This window comes from Crotalus tigris, unplaced genomic scaffold (genome assembly GCF_016545835.1).
Source record: "Crotalus tigris isolate CLP2741 ecotype Arizona unplaced genomic scaffold, ASM1654583v1 scf7180000018783.1386937, whole genome shotgun sequence".
In the NCBI taxonomy this organism is placed as follows: domain Eukaryota; kingdom Metazoa; phylum Chordata; class Lepidosauria; order Squamata; family Viperidae; genus Crotalus; species Crotalus tigris.
The window spans coordinates 166,844-181,342 of NW_024097198.1; the positions used below are offsets into that span (position 1 = coordinate 166,844).

General features: G+C 43.1%; 1 protein-coding gene across 1 annotated transcript; it reads left to right on the forward strand.

Moving 5' to 3' along the window:
* The first annotated feature begins 594 nt into the window (after positions 1-594).
* Positions 595-13,999, forward strand: IRF8 (interferon regulatory factor 8). The gene is made up of 9 exons (XM_039356042.1): positions 595-718; positions 3,802-3,976; positions 5,205-5,388; positions 7,280-7,368; positions 8,226-8,340; positions 9,629-9,673; positions 11,378-11,746; positions 12,143-12,258; positions 13,605-13,999. The coding sequence occupies exons 1-9, from the start codon at positions 708-710 to the stop codon at positions 13,779-13,781; spliced, it is 1,281 nt and encodes a 426-aa protein (XP_039211976.1). The 5' UTR covers positions 595-707; the 3' UTR covers positions 13,782-13,999.
* The last annotated feature ends 500 nt before the right edge of the window (positions 14,000-14,499 follow it).

Consider the following 14,499-nt stretch of genomic DNA (forward strand, 5'->3'; position numbering starts at 1 on the left):
CCATTTACTAAGAAAATAAATTAAAAAAAAAACCCAGACAAATAAAGTGGGAAGGCCGGAAGGCAATAGAAAGAAAGGAAAAGAAAGGAAGAGAAAAGAAGGAAAGAAAGAAAAAGAAAACAGGAACGCAAGAAGGCAAAAAAAAGGAAAGAAGAGAAAGATAGCAGGAAGGCAGAAAAAGAAAGAAGAATGGGAAGGAAGGAAGGAAGGAAGGAAGGAAGGAAGGGAAGGAAGGAGAGAGAGATGAAAGGGAGGAAGGAAAAAAAAGCGGGAAAGAAGGCAGGAAAGGAAAGATTCCCGACAAGGAGAAGCAGATGCTCCTGGCAAATCCTCCAACTCCTCCGTCTCCGCCTCGTGGGCACCCCAGAGGAACCTCGAACCCCGACCGGCCGGGCACTTCACCAACCCGGCCACCGGCGGGCAGACGCCCACCTGGCGGCGGGAGCGAGTGACGCGCCCGCCCGCTGATTTCTCGGAAAGGGGTGCACTGGCAAGAAACCCCGGGGTATCCTCCCCTCCCATTGGCCAGCCTGCCTCCCGCTCTAGCTTGCCATTGGCCGAACGACCTGTTGGCCGACGCCCTCCACTTGGCCGGGGGTATAAAAGTGCGGGGCGTAGCTCTTCCAAGCGCGAGTTTCGGGTTAAGCTTACGGCCGCTGCGCTTAGCCTGGAGAGCTTCTCACCTCGCTGCAGCCGGCGCAGTCCAGATGTGGAGCAGGTCAGCGGGAGGGGAGGGGGCGAGAGGGCTTCCCTGGAGGAGGGTGGGCACGCCTTGCCAGCCTGGTATCTTGTCGGGTCCCCGGGGCTTCCAGATCCAGGCTTCTTAGCATCCAGAGGAAGTCCCCTTTTTCCTAGGATTGTGGCGCATCAGGACCTTGGACATCTTCCTTGCGGTGATTAGCCCCGACCCTTCCCTTTGATCCTGCAGTTGCCATCTTTGCTTGGTTCGCGTTGGGCCTTGCAGCTTTGGGATTGTCCCACTCTGAAGTTAGAGGAGCGGTCCTCCTCGGCATTGCCATCCGAAAGGTCTCCAGGGTGGTTTTGTTGCCTGAAGTAGAGGCTTCCGAACGAGAAATGGAGAAGGAGTAAGAAGAGACGGAAGGGGAGGACACAGTTGGCTTGGTGGAGAGCCAAAGGATGGTGCAATCAACATCTGTCTCTAGAACAAGGTTCCTCAGCTCAACCACTTTAAGATGGGTGGACTTCAACTCCCAGAATTCCCCGGCTGGGGAATTCTGGGAGTGGAAGTCCACCCATCTTAAAGTGGTTGAGAAACACTGGCTTAGAAGCAGAGTTGGGACTTTTCTGCTCTGGCCTCCCTTCCTGGTCGGGAAGAACATAGAAGCTGCTGTTCTCATGGAGTTAACCATCCCATCCAGGGGCTGCCTTCTGAGTTAGCTTGCACAGAGGAATCTTCCTGTAGAATGGTTCACTGGACCGTGGCTGTTCTTTTTTGACAGGCGTTAAAAGGAAATGGTGGCTGGGGTTTTAAAAATGGAGTACCATCCTGAGAAGCCCAAATTAGAAACCTTCCCCACAAGCTGAAATTTAGAACGTAAAATTCTGCCAAGGATTTGTAGTGAGTTATTCTAGGTTGCTATTGAAATATGGTTTGTGTGACAGGTACTCGCAGTTTACTTCCGGATCTTTAAGGCTCATTAACGTAGACAAATGTTTTACTTCTTGGGTTTACTTCTTCTATGATTCTATGACTATTGAGATGTTGCTCAAAAGCTGTTGCTTTAGATCAGTGCAAGTCTCTTAAAAAAAGAGCAACAAAGATGATTTGGGGGCTGGAGGCTCAAACATACGAAGAACGGTTGCAGGAATTGGGTATGTCTAGTCTAGTGAAAAGAAGGACTAGGGGTAACATGATAGCAGTTTTCCAATATTTCAGGGGCTGCCACAAAGAAGAGGGGTCAACCTGTTCTCCAAAGCACCTGAAGGCAGGTCAAGAAACAATGGGTGAAAACTAACCAAGGAGAGAAGCAACCTAGAACTAAGGAGAAATTTCCTGACAGTTAGAACAATTAAATAGTGGAACAGCTTGCCTCCAGAAGTTGTAGATGCTCCAACACTGGAAGTTTTAAAGAAGAGATTGGACAATCTCTTGTCTGAAATCATATAGGGTCTCCTGCTTGGTTGGACTAGAAGACCTCCAAGGCCACTTCCAACTCTATTATTCTGTTAAATTCTCCATTACGGAGCATCTGCTTACTTAGATTTAACTGTGCTGTAGGGCATATTAGGGCAGTGATGGTTCTCCAACAACAGTGGTCAGATCTTCTGGAATCACAGCTGTTGTTTTAGCAGTGGGGAAACTGTTTGACGGAGTCCAGTTTTGCTAGCCTCAGGCCCAGTCTTCACCTTTCTCATTTGGGTTTATTACTAGCAATAACACAGGGGCACTGAGGGCATTGATGTGTTAATAAATCTGGTTGGACATGCGAGCTGTACTCACTAGGGATGGCTGCAATTTAGGAAATGTTTTAGGAAATGTTTAGGAAAATTTTTCATCTCTTTTAACAAAACAATATTTGCAAAGCGTAAAGCTTCATTCTCCGTGTTCTAAGTTATCCGCCATGGGTATCTGAATATTTCCATTTTTATAAAGAGAGAGAGAGAGAGAGGGAGGGAGGGAGAGAGAGAGAGAGAGAGAGAGAGAGCGCTGTAAAAGGAATCTGATTCTTACAACATTTTGAGGAAGCTCTTTCTCAGGGAAAATTGTTAATTGTTCTTGATTAAAGATAGTTTGGGCAATTCTCGCCCCCCCTCACACAGGCAACTGATACATTATCTCACACAGTTTTACACTGAACATTTTGTTTGTGAAGAGACTTCCTTAAAATGCAGTTGGAATCAAACCTCTTGGGGGGGTTCCATATTTTTTTCTCTCTGTTGTGACTTATCTCTATTTGTATCTTACCTCCAATGACACTCGTAGTGACTGCTTTTAAGAAAAATCATGGCACTCAAAAAGGCTTAGATACAGTTTTATCCTGTGTTGATCTTTCCCTAATATAGATATAAGCAATTTGAAAATTTTCACTTAGTGTTCCACTGTGACATAAACTTCCACATATTATAAAATATAATTTGGATCTCTTGTTGACCCCCTCGGGTCAAGCTTGGGTCCTCATGATCTCCCAGACATGTCCATTCAATATTTTTATTTGTCAGATTTGTTTGTCACCCATTTTGCTTCAAAGCGATAATGCAAAAATACAGAAATTGTTATTACTGGCATCAGGAACTTCCTCCCATCCTAGTCTTCAGCTCCAGAATCCAAATTCTAACTATGATTGACTCTGTGGATCAGTTTCAGAACCAGCCAACATTGATTTAAGTGTTGCTATCTAGCTGGCATAGAATGTACATCAACATCTGTTTAAATATAAGATATTTGAGTGGGAATCATAACTTTTGGTACAAGAGTATTCCATAAGGGGAGCTTATCTGCTCCAAATACTCTGTGGTTTATATTATATTACAACCACCAGACTTTTTCTTATTATTTCCTAGATCTGTAGCTACCACGCAAATGCACACCTTCCTTCTTGAAGTCCTCCCTGTTGACATCTGTCAGATCAATTTCATAGAGAGTTAAAAATGGAGCATAGGATCAGAGCAGTGTTTCTCAATCCTGGGAACTCTAAGATAGGTGGACTTCAATTCCCAGAATTCCTCAGCCAGCCATGGGTGAGAAATACCAGATTAGAGACTCAATCTTTAACAATATTGGAGTTTCACGGCAAAAGGACTCCAGTTTTGGAGAAAGCCCTTGACATGTTCTCCTTACAGGGTGTGTGACCGAAACGGTGGAAGGCGGCTTAGACAATGGCTGATCGAACAAATTGACAGTGGAATGTATCCTGGTTTGATCTGGGAGAACGAGGAGAAAACCATGTTTCGTATCCCATGGAAACATGCGGGAAAACAGGATTATAACCAAGAGGTGGATGCATCAATTTTCAAGGTATTACCAACCGTCTTTTTTTAGGGAAATCACAGACATTCCTTGATTGAGTTGTTGGTAGTTTGGCCTAAGATCCAAAGAACTGTCAAATATGAAGTTGTCCATCCCCTTTTTTGAGTGAATTTTGCTAAACTCAATACCACCCATTTCATTTCATTATTTTATCACATTTAATAAATAAATAAACGTATATGCCAATCATCTTGCTAGCCAAATCATGGTGTCCAACTTAGATTTTTTTTTTTAAGAAGGGGCTCTCCCCCGCCCCATCATGTAAAAATGGGTTCCTACATTGGAACAACTTCCAGTTTACCTAGAACTTGTTTTGAATTGCCCATGGAATTAGATGGTAGTTAAATAGATGGGATCCCAATTCCTCACCACTACCAAGGAGATATTTCTTTTATTTTGTCTGTGGTGCTGAATTGGAGAGCTGGGTAATTTAGATGGTAGTCTAAAAAAAGCAACCGAATACACCTTGATTCTTGGTAGAAATTGTATTTTAAAGGGTCTATCTGCATGCATTTTTAAAATAGTGGGCAAGATGTTTTGACATAGTGTGTGTGCTGACACCGGTGATTATAAGATGTAGAAGAAGCCTAAGAATAAGAATGGCCAGTGGCCCATCGAGTGACTTGGATGGTGCAGGTGGCCTTACTGATGGTCTTCCTAATTTGTTTTTATTTTATTTATTGATTTGGATCCCATCTTTATTATTTTTATGTATTTATTGCTCGCCTTTATTATTTTTACAAATAACTCAAGGTGGTGAACACACCTAAAACTCCTTCCTCTTCCTATTTTCCCTACCACAGCTGCCCTGTCAGGTGGGTTTGGTCTGAGAGAGGGGGGCTGGGCCCCCAAATTGCATGTACATTGAGTGCTTTTGTACCGGAGACAAATTCCTTGTGTGCCTAATCACAGTTGGGCAAATAAAATGTAAATTAAAGTCAATTGCCCAATTGGTTTTCATGGCTAAGGTGGGACTTGAACTCACAATCTCCTACTTTCTGGCCTGATGCCTAAACCAAGTTGGCTCTCCTTTGCCCCTTCCTTGGGAATCCTTTGTCTCTTCCTTGGGAATCCTTTGTCTCTTCCTTGGGAATCCTTTGCCCCTTGCTTGGGAATCCTTTGTCCTTTCCTTGGGAATCCTTTGTCGCTTTCTTAGATCAGGATCTCAAGCGGTTGAGTCCTTCTTTGTGAGAACGCTTCCTGTCCTTCCATGTAGGCTTGGGCAATATTCAAAGGGAAGTACAAAGATGGCGACAAGGCAGAGCCAGCCACGTGGAAAACCCGACTACGTTGTGCCTTAAACAAGAGTCCTGACTTTGAAGAGGTGACCGAGAGGTCACAACTGGACATTTCGGAGCCCTACAAAGTTTACCGCATTGTTCCAGAGGAAGAACAGAAATGTAAGTGGGGCCCAGCCGCACAGCTTTGCAGCACAGCCTCTGCTCACTGCAGCTATGTCTGGGTGCAGGTATTAGACAGTGGGCTTAGTTCTTACTGGCTTCTCTTCAAAACAAAACCTTTCCCAGGATAAGTTACACAGATTTTAAAAATCTTTAGAGCCGCTAAGGTTAAGAAATGATTCAAACTGTTCTCTCCAAATTATTGGAGGGAAGAGAACTAAAATCTTCCCTTAGGTAGAGCTGGTGCATTTGAAATAAATGGTTCTCTGAAAAAAAATAGCATGACTGCAGGTGGAGCAGTAGCAGTTAGACTTATATACCGCTTTATAGTGCTTTTACAAACCTCTCTAAGCGTTTTATAGAATCAGCACATTGCCCCCAACAATCTGTGTCCTCATTTTACTGACCTTGGAAGGATGGAAGGTTGAGTCCACCTTGAGCCGGTCAGGATCAAACTCCTGGCTGTCGGCAGAGTCAGCCTGCAATACTGCATACTAACCACTGCACCACACGGCTCCAAACAACAACCATTACAATAATTTCTTTAGCAATCATTTGAAGTTACAGTGGCACTGAAAAAGTGAGTTATAACTGGTTCTTGAGTTATTTCCAGGACATGCTTAAGACACATATGTGGGGGAATTCTGGGAGTTAAAGTCCTAATATCTGGGTGGAAAGGACAGGAATGGCATCAAGCAAATTCCTGTCCTTTCCAGCCAGATATTAGGACTTTAACTCCCAGAATTCCCCAGCTGGAAAACAACGATCTAAGCAAAACCACGAGATTTTTGATCTTGCATGTCTGGTGCATCTTTTTGAGAAACCATCTCAGCCAGCTTGCTGTGCCCGAGCCATCTCTACTTTTCTGCCATGTCCTTTTCTTGACATCGGTGGGAGCAGAGAGGATTTACTCCCCTTTCAATCCAGCAGTTATGCCACCCCCCCTCCAAGATTCTATTTTCTGGGGTTGTGAGAGTGGGTAAAAATGCAACTCTGGGTCGACTCTTTTGTCATAGCTACATGTTGTGGTTATAGAACACCATGTCCGACTTTACCCAAGCTGTACAGCCTGCATTATTTTTAGCTGTGGTTCTTCTGGTGTGTTTTTTCAACCATGCAAAACTGAATTTCAAGAAATCTGTCTCTGCACCGGGACTTTTGCTGTTGATTGCATTAACTCCTTTGTCTGTGAAGCTACCCCAAATGCCATTTTCTCACCCTTTGTGTGATGTTTCAGAGGTGTCAAGGTGGGGGTCTCTACAAGGCTTGGTTCCCTGTGATCAAAAAAAAAAACTTATTTTCTCTTTGGTTTGCATTTAAAAACTAATAGAAAAGTTGCCCCCACTCTCCCAGAGTTTGTCTAAAGGCCACTGTTTAAAACATGTCCAAATATTTCTGTTTTTCTGCGCTGTCTTTATGGTTTAATGGGGGGGGGGAAACTTGTCAGGTCTGGAGTTCTGAATACCCTGTTTTTCTACCCACCTCAGTGCCAAATCAACAGAGCAAGGTTTTAGAATCACTCCAAAGCTGATTTCTTTCCCAACAGGCAACTGGATTTTGTTTTTTCTTGAAGACTTTTCACTTCTCATCCATGAAGCATCTTCAGTTCTGACCAAATGTTGGGGATGAAGATGCTTTAACTGCTTAACTGAGGATGCTTCTTGGATGGGAAGCGAAATGTCTTCAAGAAAAAAAAAATCAAGAAAGTCCAGTTGCCTTTTGGAAAAAGACAACCATGATCTGGATGATTGAGAAGACAGATTTTAGATCACTTTTTCTTCTTCTTTTCCTTTGCTTCTTTCTCTGTCAATCTCTATTAATCTCTGAATCTCTCGCAGAATGATATTCTTGGTAAAGTGTGCAGTAAGACTCAAATGATATTACCTTCCAGGCAAACTTGGAATGGGGACCAAATGCAGCTTGAATGAGATCACAGACATGGATTGTAACCCTTCCTCAATAGAAGAGTTAATGAAAGAGGTAACTAAACTGTTTCACACTAGGCTAAAGTGTCATTTCCACCCACCCTTTAGAGTTGTATCTTTTGGCCAGAATTTTTCCATGCAGTAGAGCAGTGGGTCTCAACCTGTGCTCCACAAATCCCTGATGGGCTGTGATGTGAAGGCTGAAAAAATGTTATGATTTAAATCTTGAGTTAAATCTTGGGGGGCTGTGGCCACAAAAGGTATTTAAAAGGGAGGAGGATCTGTGGTGAAGAAAAGGTTGAGAACCAATGTAGTAGAGTAAATAAAACCTGGTCCAATAAAATGGGTTTAGTATGGAAGAAATTGGTCTCCAAGCCCTTTCTTAAGACTTGGCCCTTCCACTAATGATACTATTAATCCATCAGGGTGCAACTGTTCTTCTCTAGGTGAATTGCTTTGGTGGTGTCTGCAGGGGCATGGATAAAAAAGTCAAGATGGTAGAGCTGAACCTTTTCATGTCCATGAAAAAAAATGCAACATGCATACAAAAGTGCAAGCTGTGATTGCACTGACGTGGCCGCCATTTTGGCTTTTCTAATTACACTCAATGGATAACCCCTGAGTGCTGATTTCTGTGTAGGTTGCAGGAAATGGAATCTGTTGTAGGAAAGCTTCCTGGATCCTTCTTTGCAGCTCCTCCCGCCCTTTCCAGAATAAGTACAACTCAGGAAGATAAGTGTGCATGGCAATATGGGAAAAAGGCCATAGATAAAAAAAAATGTAGGCCGCTATATATGGCATTCAGAGATGGCCAATCTCAGAATAATTTAGGGTAAGATAAACTGCTTTCTGGTGGCAGTTCTGTGGGCTTGGTCAGCTCAAGGTTCCATGTCTTCTCCATAAACTCCCCAGACTCCTTCAGCTGTAGAGGAATACCTTGGCACAATCAAAAGGAGTCCTTCACCACCACAGGAGAGCAGCAGAAACCCACCCATCCCAGACTGGTGGATGCATCAGTCGAATCCTGGTAAGCCACCCTTTCCAATAGGAGAGAATATCTGTAGCTCAGGGCTGAATTGTGGGGTTCTTGGTGTTCTCTGAGCTTGGTTGATTGTTGGCTTGCAGAAGTTTCATTACTCATGTAAGTAACTTCATCAATTAGCGTCATTATCACACTGATAATGTTATCTAGTTGGGTAATGAAATGTCTGCAAGTCAACAACCAAGCTCCTTTGTCATAGGCACTCATCGATTGGGGGAAAGAGAGAGCAGGTGATGTCATTCCTGTCATACGATTGTTGGGTGAAGGGTGTCAATTCCATCAAGATTGTTGGGTGAAGGACTTGTGTCAATTCCATCAAGATTATATTGTCCATGGCTGTCTTGATTCCTCAGCCATAAGTCTTTGGAAGTCTGTGAAGGACTACAGAAAGAATCTAAATTGGGCTTTGATTTGATAAATTATCCAGACATATTTGTTTAAACCAAAGATGATGTGGATAGGTCAATGAGGGCAGAGATGCTTTAATGTGATACTGGTAAAATATTTGTCAAACTTCCAACAGCCAATTGCACCCAGCAAGAGTCTCACAGAGATGTCTTTAATTTTTTTCGTTGAAAGAGAACAAACACAATAATGTTACATGCATCTTGAGGACTAAATACCTTTTAAGACCTTACAGTATTTATGTCTGAATTTGCTAGGGAAGAGCTATTTTCATCCTCAAGAAAGCATCCTCTATTGAACAGGAGATGTAGCGGATGGTTTGCCGGATAAAACAGGAATCTCCAGATGTTCTGGACCTAGCGTGTTTTCCAAACTCATTCCTTTCTCCTAGGCACAGAGAATGCAATTATGTTAGTACTTATTTATGGAATAAATAAACTAGGCCATTGTGTTTACAGTATAAACTGGCCAGGTCATTGGCTTTGGCTGATAAAGGTGAGGACAACCTGTCCATGTAGGTGAACTTGCCCTTTGCCCATGGAACCATGATGCCAAATTTCAAGAAGGAAAAGAAAACTCAATCAAATCGGTCCTTGACTTATGTCAAGGGTGGCAGTTGCAGATCTTGAAACCAAGCAAACTTCTGGCTGAAGGCACAAAGTTCAATGTCCAACATTGAGACATCTCAGTCACAGATGGTAGAAAGTGGTGGAGGCCTTCAAGAGTTAGTCCCAAGGAGTCAAGAGCACTCGTCCTAGATGAAGTAGTTGAGCTGAATTTAATCCAGCAGAGAAGGGAAGCCTTAATCTGGAGATTCCAGATGTATATTCTGCTTAATAATTTATTTATTTTCTTTTCTTAATCATAGCTTTGTCCCTGATGACTGGGTTTGCTGCATATGAGCCGCTTCTAGGTATGATCTTTCAATCAGTATCCAGTGCGATTAGCCATGATTTAACTCCAATTCCTTTTCAATTTCCTCATTTTTTTTCTATTCCAAAGACTGTGAGCATTATGCATGCCTTCGGGGAGAGGGGAAAGTCCAGAATGGATACTAGAACTAATAATACTAATATTAATATCAATAATGCCGAGGAATCAAATACAAGAGCACCACAGCAGTAATCAAGGCTTACTGCAGTAATTATTCAGCATGTGCTGGAGGAAATCCTTCCCCAAAATAATGAATAAATGATGTAAGTCTGAATATTCATAATCAGCAAATATCAAATTACTTCTCCAACTTTCTACCTTTACAATCCTCAAGAGTTATTGTTTAAAAAAAAAGAAATATATCAGTTATGTTGCCACAGCAGTTTTGATAAAGCATACTGAGAACTGAGGTCTTTAAGGCTGCCTCAATCAGCACACATTCTTTCTATGTTTCCATGCTAATATGTTCCCACTCTTCCCAAAACATATTTTCCTACAATTCTAATACTTATACTAATACTAATATTTAAATCCCTCTTTCTCATTGTCAACGTCTGTGCATTCAATAAAATACTGGGGGACAGGGCATGGGGTTCCAGTCTGCACAGGGAGAAATGACTATTGCAAAAGCTTGGACGAGGCATATAAGATGGAATTGTGCAGTTTTGCAGCTGCAAGCCCATGAAGTTACAAAGCTGAGACGGGGTGGACCTCTTTGAGGAAGGAAATAGAACTACAGAACAAAATTCACGGGCAAGAAAGCATGAGAGGACATAGATGTCTTTTCCAGAAGCATGGCTCTGGTGGGACATGTTTATGGAAAGCAAAGTTTGAAGGCCACTCTGATTTCAAAATGGTTCCACTGAGACTTCAGGATCGCAGTGATGCGGCTGTAAATCCAACAGATGATAGGTGTCTGTGATGGCAACCTTGGGTTTCCTTACAACAGGGGTCTTCAAACGTGGCCCTTTTATGACTTGTGGACTTCAGCTCCCAGAATTCCTCAGCCAGGCACGTGTGTCTGGCTGAGGAATTCTGGGAGTTTAAGTCCACAATCATAAAAGGGCCAAGTTTGAAGACCCTTACTTTACAAGTTTGTGAACAGTCCCATAAGCAAAGCTAAGGGGAAGTTTAAAATGCTTCCTTGTGCAATGTTCTCAATGAAATTCAAAGCTTCCACCGGAGAAATGGTATAAGAGGATAATTCCACCTTCCCAATTTGGCACAAGCGTCTTGTCAGTCCCTTGGACTTGGTTTTTCCAAGCATTTAAGTAAAATGGAGGCATTGAAGATCCCACTATTTGCTCCGTTTTCTGTTTGCCCCAGAAAATTTATAGAATAACAGAACGACAGAGCTGGAAGGGACCTTGGAGATCTTCTAGTCCAACCTTCTGCTAGAGCAGGAAACCCTATCATATTTCAGACCAATGGTTGTCTAATCTCTTCTATAAAACCTCCGGTGTTGGAACACCCACAACGTCTGGAGGCAAGTCATGTATGTTTGAAGGCAATTTACGCTGTAGAGCAGAGCTTTGATGTAGCTTGGTGGACTTGCATCCTGAAATACTGTCTTCCATACCACGATCCCATTTTTGAGAGGAGCACCTGGGTCCACCCCTTGCAGTCCTCAAAACAGGCTACCTGCAAACTCACCTGACGATTTCTACCTTGTGTGACTTTGTAGCCTACTCCCAAATGGTGATCAACTTCTACTACGGAGGAAAGCTGGTGGGGAGCACAACCACCTCTCGCCCCGAAGGCTGCCGGATCTCCCTGGGAGAGGCGCCCTATTGCCTGGATAGCCTGGAACACGTACAGTTCCCATCCGCAGAGTTGATCTCCAATGAGCGCCAGAGGCAGATTACCAGAAAGCTCTTTGGGCACCTGGAACGGGGTGTCCTTCTGCATTGCAACAAACAAGGCATCTTCATCAAGCGACTGAGCCAAGGAAGAGTCTTCTGGAGTGGGAACACCATGGCCTGCAAGGAGAAGCCCAACAAATTGGACCGGGATGAGGTGGTCAAAATCTTTGACACCAACTACTTCCTCCGAGGTCAGTGGGACCTTTTTCTACTTAAATGTCTATGGAGATTCTCAGTCGTCCAAGTCCTTGTTGTCCCACAGGTGCTTTTTCAGGAGGCCGCTGGACTTTCTTTGTTTTTCTTTGAAGACGTTTTGCTTCTCATCCCAGAAGCTTCTTCAGCTCTGACCGGATGGTGGGGAATGGAAGGATTTATATTGCTTGCAGGAATAAAAATCCTTCCATTCCCCCATCATTCAGTCAGAGCTGAAGTAGCTTCTGGGATGAGAAGCGAAAATAAGGAAGTCCAGTTGCCATCTGCAAAAGCACCTTTGGGACTTTTTCTGCTTATGTGCTGCTAAGCCTACTGAGATCACTCACCTATTCCTGATTTCAGTGAGTAGAAGTGTGCCTGTTTTCCTCTTCCAGAGCTCCATCAGTATTATAACAATCAAGGACGCTTCCCAAACAGCAAAGTGATTCTGTGTTTTGGAGAAGAATTTCCAGATGCTGTTCCTTTACGCTGCAAGCTGATCCTGGTGGAGGTGAGCAGGACAATCGGTCAGGATGTCAATGACTCAAATTCTGACTTGAGTTCCCTGGTCAAATTTCAGAACTTCCTAAGGTTAATTGTAGAGTTGGTCCTCCTTTGTGTTAGATTCACTTTTCTTTTTCAAAACAGCCATATACTGTAGAGGACTAACGCTCATGTTTTCAGATCTTATTTGATGTGAGTGATTTGGAGGGTTCTGTTTCCCACTGGGAGGTCCTGCTCTTTCTTCCTTGACCATCAAAGTTTCTTGTTAAAATTGCTCCGCTTTTGAATATCTCTGTGTGGCAATGGTTTCCTTTACTGTTCTTCACCTATAGACAGAATTTTGCCAGGCTCAGAACGGAATGTAACAGAATAACAGAGTTGAAAGGGACCTTGGAGGTCTTCTAGTTCAACCCCCTGCTCAAACAGAAGACATACACCATATCACACAAATGGTTGTCCAATCTCTTTCTAAAAGCCTCAGTAATTGAGCACCCACAATGTCTGGAGGCAAGCAGTTCCACTGATTAATTGTTCTCGCTGTCAGAAAATTTTTCCTTAGTTCTAGGTTGGTTCTCTCCTTGATGAGTTTCCATCCGTTGCTTCTTGTCTTGCCTTCAGGGGCTTTGGAAAATAAGTTGACCCCTTCTTTGTGGCAGCCCCTCAAGTACTGGAAGATAGCTATCATGTCCGAATAGACAATAACAGAGTTGGAAGTGACCTTGGAGGTCTTCTAGTCCAATCTGGGCAGGAGACCCTATGCCATTCCAGACAAATGGCTGTCCAGTCTCTTCTTAAAAACCTCCAGTGTTGGAGCACCCACAACTTCTAGAAGCAAGTCATTCCACTGATTAATTGTTCTCGCTATTAGGAAATTTCTCCTTAGTTCTAGGTTGCTTCTCTCCATGATTAGTTTCCATCCGTTGCTTCTTGTCCTACCTTGAGATGCTTTGGAAAATAAGTTGACCCCCTCTTCTTTGTGGCAGTCCCTCAAGGAACTATTACTACAGATATACTCTGGAAAAAGCTAGAGAGGAATTATCTTAACCCTCTTCCTGCCAACCAAACTTTCTAAGCTGGTTTGGGAAAGCAGCTTTCTGCTTTCCTATGACTCCTGGGAATCCAGAGCACATTCTACCTCATTGACCTTTGAGATAGGTTGGATGTTGCACAGGGTACCCAAAGCATCTTGGACACCATGGAACAGCAAGCAGACCCAGCTGCTCTTTTGATACTTGACCTTTGTATTTACAACTTCTTCTTTACCGTTGCTTTTACAACCTCTCTGTTGCACTGTGGGCCCTTCCCATGTAGCCATGACCCAACCCGAAGTATCTCCTTGTCTTCTGAATGCAGATCGAGCAGCTGAGCATCCGGCAGCTGGTGGAGGAAGCCCGGAAGAACGAAACCAATGCTGTGGGCCACTCAGCTGGTGAGGAGGCGCATTATGATCAGATGTACAGGAACTACCAGGATTCTTGTGGACCTCACCAAAGACCCATTTTCAGAGAAAACCAACAAATTACCGTTTGAGACCCCGAATCAAACTAGTTCATAAATTTTTTCAAGCTTTTTCCCTCCCCTCCCTCCATCTTACAGCTTAGATCTTCCACAACTTCAGTTGGGTTTTTTAAAAGAAGGTTTTGTGTGTAAATATATAAAGAGTTGAAATAATTCAGTTCAGTCTTTATTATGGTCACAGACCAGCACTGAAAAATGTAAAAGTTAAAATAAAGCAGAACCGAACAGAACAAGGCCCACTAATGTATTACAATTGATGGTGAAATTGTCAGTGGGTGGGCAACGTCTGCCTAATTTTACAGACAGTGTAACAAAACTTAGCTACGTTCAGAGAAACTGAATCGTATGGATCTGACCATAATAGATGTACATAAAAGAGATCAGAGTTTATGGGATATTTAATCAGACAAAGGGTTATAGGATGAATCCATGAATTCCTGTAGAAGTGGCAAAGGTTTAAATATACTAGTTTCCCCCCTTCCTTTTGGGAGTTTAACATAAAAATACAGCATACAGAATCTTTTAGTCCAACCCCCTGCTCAAACATCAGTTAATACAGAATAATAGACTTGGAAGGGACCTTGGAGGTCTTCTAGTCCAACCCCCTGCTTGAACATTAGTTGCAAATGGCCTGAATGTTTTCAGCTACTGAAAGTCACACAGAAAATAAGTTTGAGAGCTTTGACGCACGTTGGTCTTTTTAAAGGGTGTAACCATCACACCCAAACAC